The sequence below is a fragment of the Equus przewalskii genome, unplaced genomic scaffold (assembly GCF_037783145.1).
Source record: "Equus przewalskii isolate Varuska unplaced genomic scaffold, EquPr2 ChrUn-13, whole genome shotgun sequence".
Taxonomy (NCBI): Eukaryota; Metazoa; Chordata; class Mammalia; order Perissodactyla; family Equidae; genus Equus; species Equus przewalskii.
Genome location: NW_027228750.1, coordinates 10,433,805 through 10,451,699, shown reverse-complemented (window position 1 = coordinate 10,451,699; position 17,895 = coordinate 10,433,805). Strand labels below are relative to the sequence as shown.

At 38.2% G+C, this 17,895-nt stretch overlaps 1 protein-coding gene across 1 annotated transcript in view; it reads right to left on the bottom strand.

Annotated features, from left to right (window-relative positions):
* Positions 1-5,809: 5,809 nt before the first annotated feature.
* Positions 5,810-17,895, bottom strand: part of LOC103560941 (mitochondrial adenyl nucleotide antiporter SLC25A24-like) — a 59,862-nt gene continuing 47,776 nt past the window's right edge. The window contains 4 exon segments of the mRNA XM_070608135.1: positions 5,810-6,118; positions 7,311-7,461; positions 9,318-9,485; positions 11,864-11,971. Of these exon segments, the coding sequence (XP_070464236.1) occupies positions 5,940-6,118; positions 7,311-7,461; positions 9,318-9,485; positions 11,864-11,971 (606 nt within the window). The 3' untranslated portion in view covers positions 5,810-5,939.

Below are 17,895 nucleotides of genomic sequence, written 5' to 3'. Positions count from 1 at the left end.
GATTACCGTTTCTATTTCCTTACTTGTGATTGGCCTATTCAGATTCTCCATTTCTTCCTGATTCAGTTTGGGGAGATTGTAGGAGTCTAGGAATTTGTCCATTTCTTCCAGGTTGTTCAATTTGTTGGCATATAGTTTTTCATAGTATTCTCTTATGATCCCTTGTATTTCATTGGTATCTGTTGTGATTTCTCCTCTCTCATTCCTAATTTTATTTATTTGCAATTTCTCTCTTCTTTTCTTGGTGAGTCTGGCTAAAGGTTTGTCGATTTTGTTAATTTTTTCAAAGAACCAACTCTTTGTTTCATTGTTCCTTTCTATTGTCTTTTCTGTTTCAATATCATTTATTTCTGCTCTTATTTTTATTATTTCCCTCCTTCTACTGACTCTGGGCTTTGTTTGTTCTTCTTTTTCTAGTTCTGTTAGGTGTCGTTTGAGGTTGCTTATGTGAGCTTTTTCTTGTTTAGTGAGGTGAGCCTGTATTGCGATGAAATTCCCTCTTAGGACTGCTTTTGCTGCATCCCAAATGATTTGGTATGTCGTGTTCTCATTTTCATTAGTCTCCAGATAAAATTTGATTTCTTCTTTAATTTCCTCAATGATCCATTGTTTGTTCAGAAGCGTGTTGTTTAGTCTCCACATTTTTGCACCTTTCTCTGCTTTTTTCTTGTAGTTGATTTCTAGTTTAATAGCATTATGATCAGAAAAGATGCTTGATATTATTTCAACTCTCTTGTATTTATTGATGCTTGCTTTGTTTCCCAAAATATGGTCAATCCTTGAGAATGTTCCATGTGCACTTGAGAAGAATGTGTAACCTGCTGTTTTTGGATGAAGTGTTCTATATATATCTATTAAGTCCATCTGGTCTAATTTTTCATTTAATTCTATTATTTCCTTGTTGATTTTCTGTCTGGATGTTCTGTCCATTGGTGTTAATGGTGTGTTGAGGTCCCCTACTATTATTGTATGGTTGTTGCTGTCTTCTTTTAGTTCTATTAAGAGTTGCTTTACAAATTTTGGTGCTCCTGTGTTGGGTGCGTATATATTTATAAGTGTTATGTCTTCTTGGTGTAGAGTCCCTTTTATCATTATATACTGTCCCTCTTTGTCTTTCTTTATCTGTTTTGCTTTGAAATCTACCTTGTCTGATATTAGTATAGCGACACCTGCCTTCTTTTGTTCATTATTAGCTTGGAGTATTGTTCTCCATCCCTTCACTCTGAGTCTGTGTTTGTCTTTGGGGCTGAGGTGTGTTTCCTGGAGGCAGCATATTGTTGGGTCTTGTTCTTTGATCCATCCTGCCACTCTGTGTCTTTTGATTGGGGAGTTCAATCCATTTACATTTAGAGTGATTATTGAGATGTGGGGGCCTACCACTACCATTTTATGTCTTGTTTTCCGGTTTTCTTCAATTTCCTTTGTTTCTCGTCCCATGGTTTAATCTGTTCTGATGTAGAGCTGCTACTCTCTGTTGTTGTCCTTCTACTTATCTCCTCTGCTCTTGGTTTTGTAGCCCCTTTCCTTTTTTGGATTTTTCAGGAATGAGGGTTTTCCTGAGGATTTCCTGAAGAGGAGGTTTTGTGGCTATGAACTCCCTTAATTTTTGTTTATCTGGGAAAGTTTTTATTTCTCCATCTTATTTGAAGGATATTTTCACTGGGTAGAGAATTCTCGGCTGTAGGTTTTTGTCCTTCACATTTTTGAATATATCATTCCACTCTCTTCTAGCCTGTAAAGTTTCTGCTGAGAAATCTGCTGATAGCCTGATGGGGGTTCCTTTGTAGGTTAGTTTCTTTTGCCTGGCTGTCCTTAGTATTTTCTCCTTGTCGTTGACTTTTGCTAGCTTCACTACTATATGCCGTGGGGTTGGTCTTCTTGCATTGATAAAGTTTGGAGATCTATTGGCTTCTGTCACCTGAAGATCCATCTCTCTCACCAGATTTGGGAAGTTCTCAGCCATTATTTCTTTGAATAGGCTTTCTGCCCCTTTCTCCTTCTCTTCTCCCTCTGGTATACCTGTAATCCTTATGTTGCATCTCCTAATTGTGTCTGATAATTCTCGGAGAGTTTCTTCATTTCTTTTTAGTCTTACTTCTCTCTCCTCCTCTGCCTGCAGCATTTCTATATTGCCATCTTCCAAATTGCTAATTCTTTCCTCCATATTATCGGCCCTACCGTTCAGTACATCTAGATTTTTCTTAATCTCCTCTATTGTGTTCTTCATTTCCAGTATTTCTGTTTGGTTCTTCTTTAGCGTATCAAACTCTTTTGTGACATAGCTCCTGAACTCGTTGTCTATCTGAATTCCCTCTTAACTCATTGAGTATTTTAATGATGGCTGTTTTGAAGTCATCGTCATTTAGGTTATATATCTCATTTTCTTTGGGATTGTTTTCTGTGTATTTGTTATTTTCCTTCTGTTCTGGAGATTTAATGTATTTTTTCATATTGCTTGATGTTGTTGATTTGTGCCTCCGCAGAGAGATAGAGTTTAGTTGCTCCTTCCACTTGTTTCTGCTGGTGTGGTGGGGGAGCAGCTGTTTATACTGCACCAACCAGGAACCCTATCCGCAGTTGCTAACTGGGCCTGGGCCCCTCCTCGTAGTCACAGTGGTCCTTTGGATTCGCTCTTCTGCCGTGGGGGCTGTCATGGGGGGGCTTCAGGCTGCTGGTGCCTACTGTTGCAGCCCACCTAGACATGCTCCCTCCTTGGGGTCTGCAACGGTGTTATGGGCTTTTCCAGCGGCCAGGGGTAGGATCACTTATATTTGCTGCTCCGTCACTGTCGTCACCCACAAAATCTCACTTGTCCACTATGGGTCGCAGCAGAGCTATTGGCATCTTCTACAGTCTGTGGTTAGCTCACCTAGCTATGCTACTTTTGTCCCAGGGTCTTCCAGCCTTGTGGCTGCCGGATGGGTGCTCTCTACTAGTGCTGTGCAGAGGCTTTCCCTGAGGCTGCTGTGAGCCTGTAGGGTTTCCCCCTAGGCTATGGAGCTGGGTCACTGGAACTCCACCCAGCCCCAGTCCCGTTCCCCAGGAACTCGGGGAGCCCTTTGCCCTGTCTGGAGGATAGCCGGAGATCCTGATTTCAGTGGTAGCTGGTCAGCTGCTGCCCTGCCTGATATTCTCCTCTCCGGGACCCTCCCGGTGTTGTGGATGCTGGGCATAGCCCCTCCGCTAATAGCAGACAGAGAGTTTTGTCTGCTGCCCGGGCAGAACTCTGGAGCTTCCCCTCCGGGGTGCGGAGCCAGCCTCTGGAGCTTCACCCAGCCCCAGTCCTCTCCAAGATCTCCGGCAATCCCTAGCCCCACGGGGTGGGCAACGGCAGCTGGGGGTCGCCTCGCCCTCTGGGATTCTCTCCGGGACTTTCCTGGAGTTGTGAATGCTGGGAATAGCCCCTCCGCTAATGGCAGACAGAGAGTTTTGTCTGCTGCCCGGGCGGAACTCTGGAGCTTCACCCAGCCCCAGTCCTCTCTGAGATCTCCGGCAATCCTTTTCCCCACCGTGCAGGCAGCGGCAGCCAGGGCGCTGCCGTACCCTCAGTGATTCTCTCTGGGACCCTCCGGGCGCCGTGAACACTAGGCGGGATCTCCCCGCGGGCTCAGGTGTGTAACTCTAGAGTTTCCCTCTGCGTTTAGGAGTAATTGCAGGGGGTTTAGGTAGGGTTCTGGTCACCTGTTTCCACCGTCACTCCTCTGGTGTGTGCTCGCTCCTGCCCTAGGTGTGTGTTGATCTTCTGGGGGCATCCGTTGGAAGAAAGCTGCTTGCAGGTACTAGGCTGTTCAGTCGGGGTCAGAGAGTTTTCACCTATCTCCACGTCCTCCCGGAGGGAAGTCCATCCGCCTTCCGATGTATAGTCGCGTGGGTCTCTCAGACGTCCTGAGATGCTGTCTGGATATCCTTTGTTAAGCGATGAGTGTCCAAATAATTGTAGACTCGAAGGGGGAGAGACAAAGAGGACTACTCACAGCGCCATCTTGGATCCTCCCCAATAATCTCAACCTTTTAGTATGGTTGTTAGAATTTAGCAAAAGAACATTTAAAAGTGTCTTGAAATAACACCTGGCACACAGCAGGCACTTAATAAAATAAATTTAATGTTTTTATTTTAAAAAAGATAGCATTGGACTTTGACTTCTGATACAACAACTGGGTCTACCTACTTCTAAAGAAGCTCTTACTTGGAAGCCAACATTTTATGACTAGGGCTGTGGTAATAACATCCTAATTGGTCTCACCGGCTCTACTATCTCCTTTTTCAATGGCTTTCTTCTGCTTTCAAAGTTACCCTCTCACACCAGAGCATATCATTACCACATACAGTTCAAAGCTCTCCAGGACCCCTCACCAACCTACAGCAGTAGCCTCATACCTCGCTCTACCTTCCTGTACACCATGTTTGAAAATGACCAGGCGACTTGCGATTTCCCCAATGCTCCATGAACCTCCCCATTTCCACGTTACTCCTCAAGCTGTTTCGTCAATTTGGAATGCTTTTAACAAGTCTGTCTGCACAATTACCACCATTACTCAAGTTTCTTACACACCCACTCCCAGACTCCACATGAGATTAGCTTTCCTCCCTTCTAGTGGTCTGTGGCTTAGTTCAGTTCGAGTTTCACAATTCTCTCCTCTCTCCTATTTCAGTTCTCAGCTCCTCTCCCTTGTATACAAGGTTCCCAGCTCTTCCCACCTTCATCAGGATGTGTCTGGGTAAAACATTCCTCAAAAATATCTTCCACTCCTTGTTCTAATTCCACATCAATCTTCTCCTTACTTATGTGATTCCCCAGGTACTTTGATACCGGGAAACAGTGTTCCCTGGAGAAGGGATGAAAGTATTCTGGTTAATGGAAAGTATTAAGCTGCACTATAAATTAATAACTTTGCATTGTAATATATATGTCAGCCCTGTGAGTAGTTTTATTTAATCTATCACCAAGAAACTGATCATCTTGAGGAAATTAATAAAGTCAAATTTTTAGGTCAGCAAGGCTAAGGCTCACAGGCTGGACTTCAGTCAGTTTAGCTAGGAAGTTCTTTATGGGAGGCCTGTTGTGGCCAACAGCCCATTACCACTCTCTTGCCACACTCCTATTTAATTCTGATAGAGAATAGGATTGATTTTTTCATAAAAGTGAGGAGAGCTATTTAGGATTTCAAAGGGTTTACTGAATCAACTCCTAAGTTGAAATAAGAATTGCTTCAACAAGTATGAAATAATGGATTTAATTTTAAAAGTTCTTCCTCTCACATGTTTTTCAGCAAGAAGATAACAGAAAGAAAATTTGTCCAATGTTGATTTGTTCTCAAGGCTGACTTCCTCGTAATAGCTGAAAATACCAAGAATAAAAATGAACCAACAGCGCTTATATTTACAAATAAAAGTACCCAGAGAAGTAAGAAATATGTTATTATGTTATCATTATTCCATCCACAATCTGACAGAAGGAATTGTGAAGGAGTTAGGAAACCAACTTTCCATTTTGCTTAAAGAAGAGAAACAGACCCTGATCATTTGTTATAACATTAATCTTAAATGCACTAATTTTTCTTTTAATATATAAAACATTTTTAAGCTCAACTTTGTAAGAAATTATTTAAATACAAAAAGGTTAACACAAACTGCTACAATTGACCAAATATTTTATGATGTTACTACGGTATGTTCAAACCCAATAAAAACAAGTTTCAAGTTAAGATTCAAGTGGGAAACATAAATAGAATTTGGTGAATATTAAGGATTTTAAATTATTAAAGAACTTTACCAAAATTGTTATTTAATTTATAGATTTTGTAGTAGATAAAATAAAGAGAAAATGTTTTAACAATTATGTGATACTTCTTTCCTTTCAGGAAAAGACAAATTTCTCTTTACAACCCAGGTATTATCTTAAAATTAAGTGATTACAGTAAAGACAACAATTTGACTTCTAAATTAACCCCAGATGTTGTTTCACTTTTTCATAAGCCACACAGCTGAAGCCTACTGCAGGCAGCACCTTTATGATGTTTGGGGTTAGACCCCTGAAAAATCCTCGTTTTCCTTCTTTGTTATATATATCCTGAATGTGCTGAATGATAGAAGCTGTTGTTCCTTTTTCTTCCAGTGCTATAAGCTGAAAAAAATCAGTGCAATTCAATATTTAATCTTTATACATTAAGATAGTTCAACGATTAATGAGAATTTACAGAGGTTAAAACTACTTCAGGGGATACCTCTCTTCCTACCTATAGAACAGTCCTGTGCTGTCCAGTACGGTAGCCACAAGACACATGTTGCTATTTACGCTTAAATTAATTAAAATTGAGTAAAACTAAAAATTCAGTTTCTCAGTGGCACTAGCAATACTTCAAGTGCCCGACAGCCCCGTGTAACTAGTGTTGTATGAACAGCACAGATAGAAAATATTTCCATCATTGCAGAAAGTTCCATTAGACAGCACTTGAAAGTCTTTCACAAGGGACCGCAAAGGAGCACTAGGAATTGGGTACGACATAAATAGTTTGATAGGGGCATGGAGGGGTGATGGATGGATAGAGAGACTCCCCAGCTGGATTGCAATATAAATTAAATCTAAAGATCTTACTAAAAAGAGGAGGAGAAAAAGAATGTAAAAGAATATCATTTACCACATGACCCCTTAAACATTTACTCAGGAAGATAATAATAGGATTATGTGGGGTTTTTCCTTCTTGAAAAGTGATAAAGATATTTTCTTAAAATCTAAATTCCTAAATTTCACTTGAGAGGAACAAAGTAGATACCTTTCCTTCTGCTTAATATCTCCTTGCTAATTGGATTGGAATACAAAACAATTGCACTCAATTCCACAAATGTATTAAGTTCCTGATGCAGAATACAACAACGATAGCAGAGCCAGAGGAAAATCACATGTTCATATTGAGTAACAGTTGACCTAATTTGAAGAAAGCGAAATCTTTTCTATTGTTCTGCATGGTACATCCTAACTGTAAACTCCTTAAAGAGATCATCAGTGACTGAAGGAAATGTGAAGAGTTCCAAACAGAACTTTGGAGGAGAAATAAAACCTAAAATTCACAAAAGGTTCTACAATGAAACAATAAATTCAAGATTCATGCTTTCTTTAAAAATCAGAGTTAGCTTTTGATTTATTTATGAATTCTACAGTTTTTCTGTTTTTAAAATCATTAATTTCTACTCATTTAAAACAACTTAGTTATTTTAACTTTTTTAACCTAGTTTTCATTCTTTCATTAAAGTTATTTTAATAACTTTTTAACTTGGTTATTACTTCACTTAAAAAAACGCAACACCTCACCTTGAGCCTGTATGCGAGTTCTAATAAGGTTGAGAGGGAAGCTGGCTATCTGACCACAAGTGTGAGCCAACGTACTACAGCCCAGCAAAACCACTATCCCAGGGTCTACAGAGTCTCCTGCAGAATTTTCTAGCCAGTAATTCTTCGAACGCTGGTAGAGAAGAGAGTAGTAAATATCCTTTAACTATGATGCAAATCTAAGTAGAATAAAGTTCGTTGCTCACTCAATTTCAATAAACATTATTAAGTAGCTTCTTGATTCAAGAATTGCACTGAGCGCTTTCACAGATGTTACTCATTTAATTGCTACAGAAACTTGACAAGTCAACATGGTTGCTCTATTTTATACATTTTATAAATGAAGAAACTAATTCAGAGAGACAAAGTTATCAGGTCACCAGGGTGATAAATGGAAGTCGAACTTGGTCATTTGACTTTAATAACTGTTCTCTCCAAAGTCTTCACAGAAGATTGTTCCTACTCCGTGTACTGAGGGGGCTCTCCCTGCTGTCCTATCTGGGTCAGGGCACACAGATGTTTTCAGATAAACATATTCATACAACCTCAGTTCGAACTCTCCTAGTTTGTGTCTCTGAGTGTGTTTTGCTTATTTTGTTTTTTGTTTGTTTTGTTTTGCTTGATTGTTTTGGTTTGTACTGATATTCAAAGATGTGCCCAAAATTCTGGAGACTCTCAGAGGAATTAACAGATTATTGTAGAGAAGACTGCATAATACACTCTAAATTAACAGAACCACATTTTCTCAACTTTTAAGAAAGATTAATCTCCTCAAATTTGCTGTTCTTTGAATAAAAGCGGCTAGGAGAAATTATTTGGAAATAGTGGGTTTAAAATATCACTAGATGCTCTTAGAATTGTTCATTTATTAAAGAACACAAATTCACACTATATACTGGGGCAATTACTATGAAATGTATGATTTGATGCTTTTGAAAAAACAAATTTCAAAATGTCTTTATTCAGTGTACATTTATTACAGTCATGCAACAATAAAGAGAGAAATGTGTCATGTCACCCTAGCGGCAAAGCAGAAGATGTTGAACTGTAGAAATAAAAGAAGGAGGGAGCCCAACATTAACAGAAGCAATGAATTACTTTAATAAAACCACAGAAGCAAGAAAACAAAAAGGAAAAGGAATGCATGCTATACTATTCAATACTTTGAACTTCTACAAAAAATATAAGCACAATTTTTTTAAGTGCTAAATGAAATTGGCTATCTTTCACATGATGGTGGTACCACTTGCCAAAAATACCACTGGGCCTGTGCCTTGAGAACTGTTCTTCCTGGACTGAGGATGAATTTAAGTTACTCTAGTCATATACTCTCACCTCATTCTTAGGACCCCATGGTATATATTGTTGAGACAGTCTACCTGAAACGGATATATGGTCATAAAAACGAAATGATCAGCTGAAAGGTGAGTAACCTGGAATCCTGCCTGATGAGCACCATACTATTAGGATATTTGCCCTATCTCCATGCTGCCCCTCCTCCTGTAACCCCCAATTACTCCTCTCCTCAATCCTCATTTTCACAACTGCGCAATAATATCTCAGTTTTTTCAATCTTATCTGTACATCACATTCTTCTAGGGAGTTAAAAAACCTGAACCCCAGGACTCTCCCCAGAATAATTCAACCAGAATATCTTGGCATGTAGCCCAAGAATCTTATTTTTTAAAGATCCAGACACAGGTGATTCTGATATGCATCCAGAGTCGAAAACTACAATCTTACCAGCATTTAGGTCTATAATTATTATTACCAAAAACTAATTCACAAAAAAACAAACAAAAAATTATTATTAGAATACCAGACAATTAACATATAAAATTAAATGCCAAACAAAACCATTCAATTCACTTCTTGGTCAGAAACTATTTCATGAAATTCATTTATAATCAGATTTTTAGAATAAAAGCTTATTATTATACCAAATTTTCAAATCTAACATATAATGTCGTATTATGAGAATAAACTCACCTCAAAAACGGCAAGATGTATGCCTGCACAAGATATGATACCTGGCAAGTTAGGAATATAACCTTTGTAAAAGGTTCTAACACCTTCTTGTTTCAGAAGCTTCTTGCCACAATCAATAACCCCTGAATACTGTCCAGTTTTACCTACAGCCAGTCTGGTCTTTAGAACCTAAATGTGAAAGAATATAATAAAAACATATTGCTCAGATTCACTCAACTCATCTAGCTATCCAATAAGTTGCATTATATCGCAATGTTCACTAATTATCAGAGAAATCAAAAAAAGAAAGCAATCATAAACATATTTTTAACTTCTCACCAATTGACTCAATTATGAACAACTGATACAGTACAGAGTTTTTCAAATTACTTAAATAGGAAAATATAATTAATCATTGTGGCTTTGATTGATACATCTACTCAAACTCCTTTGGTGTGCTGTAAGGCAACATATTCTTAAAGAAATTCATTTGAGATAACATTATTGCTTCAAAATAAAGCAACTATAGCCAAAACCCAAGTTTAAAAAAAAGCATATGGTCATGTTAAAGGGAAGGACCAATATGAAGAAAACATTCTATATATGCTCAAAATACATACCCTGGGAACAATTATAACAGTGAGGCCTATAAACTGTAATTTAATATGACGGGCTCATTTTGTGCTCATAAAGCACAGTCACGAGCCACAACATTTTGGTCAATGGTGGACCACAACAACGGTGGTCCCATAAGATTAGCACCATATAGCCTAGGTGTGTAGTAGGCTATACCATCCAGGTTTGTGTAAATATCCTCTATGACATTTGCACAATGACAAAATCACCTAATGATGCATTTCTCACAACATAGCCCCATCATTAAGCGATGCATGACTGTAGGCTTCAGGGCTATGAGGGCAATAGCAGGCTTCAGCAGGTTGTCTGTGATCAGTATTCCTATATTCAAGGTATATTCTGCTGATAAACCTCACTCCTTGTCCTCTTAATTTCCATTAGTTTAATTTAAGGGAGCTCTATATATACTTGAAGAAATGGCTCTCTAAAACAGCCAAGACAAAAACAGTAAATACTTCATCTTAATTGGTAGACTGTGTCTCTTGATGGAGCTGCCTCTGAGTAGTCAGTTGGGAGCCCTTGGTTTTATGAACTTCTCTGCAGGACCCCACCCTTTGGATAATCCATTCTTAAAACCGTCTGTCCTCTCCAGGGCAGTGCATTTTCTTCTTACCCAAGTAGGTCTTTTCTGTCTGCCTCACTGGCATGTTTTTTCCCTCTTACTCCTTAAATTAAGGTCTTCTCAAGAGTTTTCTTCTCAGCATTGAAAAAGAAAAAACAAAACCACTACTTTTTTCTAAGCAATCTCACGGCTTTAAGTAACACTTCTTTGCAGATGACACATCAAGACTTGAAACCTCTCAAATCTCAGTATCACATCTGCTGAAAATCACAACTTGGTTGTCCATCAGCAACTCAAACGCAAACCTGAACTCATCATCTCTCAGGGTCTGGCTCACTTCCTCCGTTCTCTGTCTCTGTTAGAGACATAACCCAGACATAACTCTCCTAAACACTTAGACACAGAACCCAGATATAACTTCACCTTCTTCCCTTCCCTTTCTCCTGCTTTCCACTTCTCAAGTTGTCGGTTCTGAAGACAGCTCTAACATGAATCAATTTCCCCTAGTCAATAAGATATTTCAAGCCCTTATTATCACTTTCCTGACTGATGGCAATATCTTGTATCTAGTCATCTCATTTCTCTAGCCTCTCCCAATCTAAAAAATTTTACCAAGATTATATTTCAGGCTCCAAAGTCTTTACGGCTTCTTATTTTTTAAGAAATTAAAATTAAAATTTTTAAGCTGCATTCAAGAGCCTTTCTCATCGGGCCCCGACTCATTATCCAATACCATGGATAGGCCACACCTAAATGCTACCTGCTCTTTTACCTCCATGCTTTTGCTCCAGTTGTTATTTCCACCTAAAATGCCCTTCCCCAGCATCTCTGACTGTCCAAATTCTAAGCCAAACTCCACATTCTGTTCATGTCTTTCATGAAATCCCTAACTGGAAATAATCTCTCCGTCTGAATTTCCATAGCACTTTATATTGATCTCTCTTCTAGAGTTTATATTTTCTATTTTGGATCATCATTATTGATGTTCATGTTTTATCTCCCCTTCTAGACTATAAGCTCCATGACCAAAATGTCTATCTGTCTCGTCTCTGGATCTAGAAAAGTACCTTAAATTTAGTGGGTATGCAATACAAATCCGATTTGATTAATAAATAAGGGATTCTATCAATCAATTAAACAATCAATCAATGAAACTGTTTAGCTTCTTGGTACATTTACAATACTACCTTTATCCTAAACAAACAAAAAAAAGCTACTAAGGACAACCAACACTTGATATGAGATTTAAATCCTATAGCTATAAAGCTTTTTATTGCACAAAATCCTAGTCGGTAATTCATTTATCTTTAAAAAGTTCTAACTTGCATCAAAAGCATTACTTTAGTTAAAATTTTATACTAATACGTACCTCCATGGGGTAAATACAAGTCTGGGTAGTTACACCAGCCTATGAGCCAGATATAAATCTCTCAATAACTCCTATTTTAGCACCATCAAAACTAAGCCATTTCTTATACTGTATAAATAAAGGTATTGAAATGTATGTTACTGAAATGGAATATATATAGTTTCTAAGTTTGTAACATTAATTAGTAGCATAAAATTATTTGAAAGAGTAGTCCAGACACCCGACATTAGCATCTAGTAGAATAATTGATTTTAATTTTTATGCAATTAATTGTCTAAGATAATAAGTAAGACCCCTCTATTTGGTCTCTGTTTTCCTTCTTGTTCTGTAGAATAAGTTAGCAACATCAAGTCACGTAAGCATATTCATGAATGTAGTATGTCCAAAAGGGCATGCAAATGACACAAAGGGGGCAGGGACTGTATCTTTTCTCTCTTTTTAGCCCCACTCCTTACACAGGGAAGGTACTTAATATCTTTTGGTTACTGGATAATCAGAAATAGGAACTTAATGTGAGAGCCTTTTTTTGTTACAAGGAACAACAGTTGACTCTCGTTAGCTCAAGTAACAGGGAGGTTATTGCAACAACACATGAGCAAGTAAGGAAAACAGAACTATCAGCCTAAAGGTCAGGCTTCTCAGAAACTAAAGTAAGTCAAGTTTCATGGAGATGGAAAACTGAAAACTCATTTAGGATCCAACATGGCCTTAGCAAACAGACTATCTTGTTACTTCCCTAGGCAAGATGTTTTTCCGTTTGCCTTTTCTAGTGGTCTATCATCAATATGATTCAGCTACTGTCTACGAACTAACTCTGTTCTCATATCATTAACTCCCCGTCAGAAACGATTGGTTCAGTCAATATGGCAGAGATGGCTATCTGTTCCCAGTACCTGTTATCTTCTTTCTTTTAGTAACAGAGCTGACTCAGCTACAAACTACATTTCCCTCTTCTGCCTTACAACTAGGTTGTCTGGCTAAGTGACTAGTTTTGGCCAATGAGATATGAGGGAAGTTGGGTATGCAAATTCTGAGACATCTCCTTAAAGATGCTTGTCCTGGACTCCTCCTTCCTTGACCTGGGAAATGGCAAAGACAGGTGCAACCTTTGAAGCCATGTATTGAAGACAGCAGATCTGTACAGTTAGCCCTGGATCACTTGCCTCTATCCTATTTAAGCTACTGTATTTTGGAATCTCTTTGTTACAACAGCTTTGAATGAACCCTAACAAGTACAGAAATTGGTAGGGTGCTGCCATAATAAAACCTAAAAGATGCATCACTGGCTTTATTGTTAGGACACAGATACTACAGTCTAAGAAGGTGATGGCCTTTCTCAAGCTTTGTGGAAATGCTTGATAAAACTTCCTGTGGGCTAACTTGGAAGGTAGACTGTGTGCTTATTGAGCCTGAAGTTCCGAGAAAACTGACTGCAAAATCCCAGAATGTTGGTCAGTGTTGCCAGCTCCTTGCTGCTTCGAGCAAGATTTATGAGACATGAGCTAAAGCATCTCTCTGCTTTTCTGCCTCAAGGCCTTCTCCAAAGCCAGTGTGCAAGTAGACGGAGGGGATTAGAGCTCTGCTAAGGAGATTTTCTTCGCCTGGCTTGATAATCAAGAAATGCAGGGCTTCCGAATTGGAAGAGCCACCTGCTTCCATACCCCAAACGAAGGAAATAAGATTGTCCTAAAGAGCTTGCCTATCTGCAAAAATCAGATTAAGGGTGTTGTCATCTGATTTAAGCCTATTGTTTCCAGTTGACATGAATGTAGCCTGCTATAAAAATGAGAGACAGAGGGAATAACTGAGCAAAGGAGCTAGAAAATAAAATATCAGAAGAGAGATTTTTAGATGTCATTACTTCACAGGGTATTGACTGGAAGCAGACCAGAAATGTAAGAAGTTTTTGAAAGAACTGTATTGCTAGAAAACCCATAAGCCTAGCCTACAGAATCCTGTGCCTCACTGATCTCTAAAGCAACTCTCAGGCCCCCAAACCTAAGCACACCATGGCAGACTCTTCGAGAGCCCAGCATCACATCTGGACAGTTCTGTGCAGCCTCACACTGACAGAGCCCCATCTACAGCAAAAGCCTCTCACCTCTCTACTTTTCTACCTCAGGCCTTCTCCAAAGCTATGGGAGCTTGTCCAGCCCAGAAGTCTTGGGAAGTTAAAGTTCCAAGAGCAATCCTCATATAATATGGGATAGGAAATGGTAGATAAATGCCTCAACTCCTTTCCTTCAGACAGACAATTCTGGGAGCTATTCTGTACACTTCTTAGATGTTCCAGCAGAATCAAGTGCCTCCTGCCTACAGCCGAAGCCTCATTTATGTACCTTTATCGGCTTTTCTTCCTTCCATGTCTCACTGTCCCCGTTTCCTCACTCCTGCTTCTTCCCTAATAAACTCCCTGCACCCAGACTCTGCTTTGGGGGAATCCAAACTAAAACAGTTGGTGCCACTTCAAAAGTGGTCCTATGCACCCAGTAAAAGGCAGAGATTGTCAGAGTGGATCAAAAAACGAGACTCAACTACATGTTGTCTACAAGAAACCTACTCTTTAAAAATTGAGGTATAATTGACATATAACATTATATTAGTTTCAGGTGTACAACATACTGATTCGATATTTGTATATTTCATGAAATGATCACCACAATAAGTCTAGTTAATATCCATTACCAACCACACATTTGTAAAAAGTTACAAAATTTTTTCCGTATGATGAGAACTTTTAAGATTTACTCTCTTAGCAACTTTCAAATATGCAATACATAATGACTACAGTCACCATGCTATACATTACATCCCGTGACCTATTATTTCATGACTGGAAATTTGTATCTTTTCGACACCTTTACCCATTTCACTCCCCCACCACCCTTCTGGCAACCACCATTCTGTTCTCTGTATCCATGAGCTTTTTTTTTAGATTCCACATATAAGTGAGATCATGCGGTATTTGTCTTTCTCTGTCTGACTTACTTCACTTAGCATAAAGCCCTCAAGGTCCATCCACGTTGTGGCAAATGGCAAGATTTCATTCTTTTTTATGGCTGAATAATACTCCATTGTATTTATATACCACATTTTCTTTATCTAGTCATCTATGGGTAGACACAGGCTGTTTCCATGTCTTGGCTATTGTAAATAATGCTGCAATGAACATGGAGGTGCATATATTTTTCAAATTCCTGTTTTTGTTTTCTTCAGACAAATATCCAGAAATGGAATTGCTGGATCATATAGTAGTTCTATTTTTAATTTTTTGAGCAACCTCGATACTGTTTTCCATGGTCACTGCACCAATTTACATTGCCACTAGCAGTGCACAAGAGTTCTCCTTCCTCCACATCCTCGCCAATACTTGTTATTTCTTGTCTTTTTCATAATAGCCATTCTAACAGGTGTGAGGTGGTATCTCATTGTGGTTTTGATTTGCATTTCCCTGATGATTAGTGATGTTGAGTATCTTTTCATGTACCTATTGGCCAACTGCATGCCTTCTTTGGAAAAATGTCTATTCACATCCTCTGCCCATTTTTTAATTGGATTGTTTGGGGTTTTGCTACTGCATTGTATGAGGTCTTTATATATTTTGGATCTTAGCCCCTTATCAGATATATGATTTGCAAATATTTTCTCTCATTCAGTTGGTTGTCTTTTCATTTTGTTGATGGTTTCTATTGCTGTATAGAGAAGCTTTTTAATTTGATGCCATCCCATTTGCTTATTTTTACTTTTGTTGCCTTTGCTTTTCACGTCAAATCCAAAAAATCATCACCAAGACTGACATCAAGGAGCTTACCATCTATGTTTTCTTTAAGAGTTTTATGGTTTCAGGTCTTACATTGACGTCTTTAATCTATTTTGAGTTAATTTTTGTGTATGGTGTAAGATAGTGGCCCAGTTTCACTCTTTTGCTTGTGGCTGTCCAGTTTCCCCAACAACATTTATTGAAGAGACTGATCTTTCCCCAGTATATATTCTTTTTTTGGTTGAGGAAGATTATCACTGAGCTAACATTACCACCAATCCTCCACTTTTTGTTGAGGAAGATTGGCCCTGAGCTAATATCTGTACCTATCTCCCACTATTTTATATGCAGGATGCCTGCCACAGCATGGCTTGATAAGCAGTACACAGGTCCACACCCAGGATCCAAACCTGTAAACCCTGGTCCACCAAAGCAGAGCACGTGAACTTAACCACTACACCAACTGGTCAGCTCCTCCATTGTATATTCTTGGCTCCTATGTCATAAGTTACTTGGCCATATATACATGGGTTATTTCTGGGCTCTCTATTCTTTTCCATTGATCTCTGTGTCTGTTTTTGCCAATTCCATACTGTTTTGATTACTATAGTTTTGTAATACAGTTTGAAATCAGGGATCATGACGCCTCCAACTTTGTTTTCTTCCTCAAGATTGCTTTGGCTATTTGGGTCTTTTGTGGTTTCACACAAATTTTAGGATTGTTTGTTCTATTTCTGTGAAAAATTACACTGGAATTTTGATATGGATTGCACTGAATCTGTAGATTGCTTTGGGTAGTATCGACATTTTAACACTATTAATTCTTCCAATCCATAAGCATGGAATGTCTTTCCAATTATTTGTGTCTTCTTCAATTTCTTTCTCTAAGTTTTCAGTGTACAGGTCTTTCACTTCCTTGGTTAAATTTATTCCCAGATATTTTATTCTTATTGATGCAATCGTAAATGGGTTTTTTTTCTTAATTTCTCTGTCTGATAGTTTGTTATTAGTGTACAGAAACACAACAGACTTTTGTATATTGATTTTGTATCCTGCAACTTTACTGAATTCATTTATTAGTTGTATGTTTTTTGGTAGAGTCTTCAGGGTTTTCTATATGTAATATCAACTCATCTGCAAAGTGACAGTTTTACCTCTTCATATCTTGTTCTGATAATTTTTATTTCTTTTTCTTGCCTAATTGCTCTGGTTAAGACTTCCAAAACTATGTTTAAGAAAGTGGCAAGAGCGGGCATCTTTGTATTGTTCCTGATCTTAGTGGAAAAGCTTTCAGCTTTTCACCATTAAGTATGATATTAGCTATGGGCTTGTCATATATGTTGAGGTATATTCCCTCTATACCTACTTTGTTGAGAATTTTTATCGTAAACAGATGTTGAATTTCGTCAAATGCTTTTTCTGCATCTATTGAGATGATCATGTAATTTTTATCCTTCATTTTGTTAATGTGGTGTTCACACTGATTGATTTGAAGATGTGGAAGCATCCTTGCATTCCTGGAATAAATCCCACTTGATCATGCTGTATAATCTTTTTAATGTATTGTTGAATTTTGTTTGCTAATATATTGGTGAGGATTTTTGCATCTATCTTCATCAGGGATATTTCCTGTAATTTTCTTTTCTTGCAGTATCTTTGTCTGGCTTTGGTATCAGGGTAATGCTGGCCTTGTAAAATGAGTTAGAAGTGTATCCTCCTCTTCTATCTTTTGAAAGAATTTGAGAACGATTGGTATTAATTCTTCTTCGAATGTATGGCAGAATTCACAAGTGAAACCATCTGGTCCTAGACTTTTGTTCCTTGGGAAGTTTTTGATTACTGATTCAATCTTCTTACGAATAATCAGTCTGTCTAGTTTTTCTATTTCTTCATGATTCAGTCTTTGTAAGTTGTACATTTCCAGGAATTTATCAATTTCTAGGTTGTCAAATTTGTTGGCATATAATTGCTCATAGTAATCTCTTACGATCCTTTATATTTCTGTGAAGAAATATACTTTAAATATAAAGACACACATAGATTACATGTAAATGAATGGATAAAAATATACCATGCCAACACCAATCAAAAGAAACCAGGAAGAGATCTATTAATTCAAACAGAACAGACTTTAAAACAAAAAACATTATCAGGGATAAAGAAGGGCATTACATAATGATAAAGAGGTCAGTTCTCTAAGAAGGCATAACGGTCATCAATGTGTATGTGTCTTACAACAGACCATCAAACTACATGAGGCAAAAACTGATAG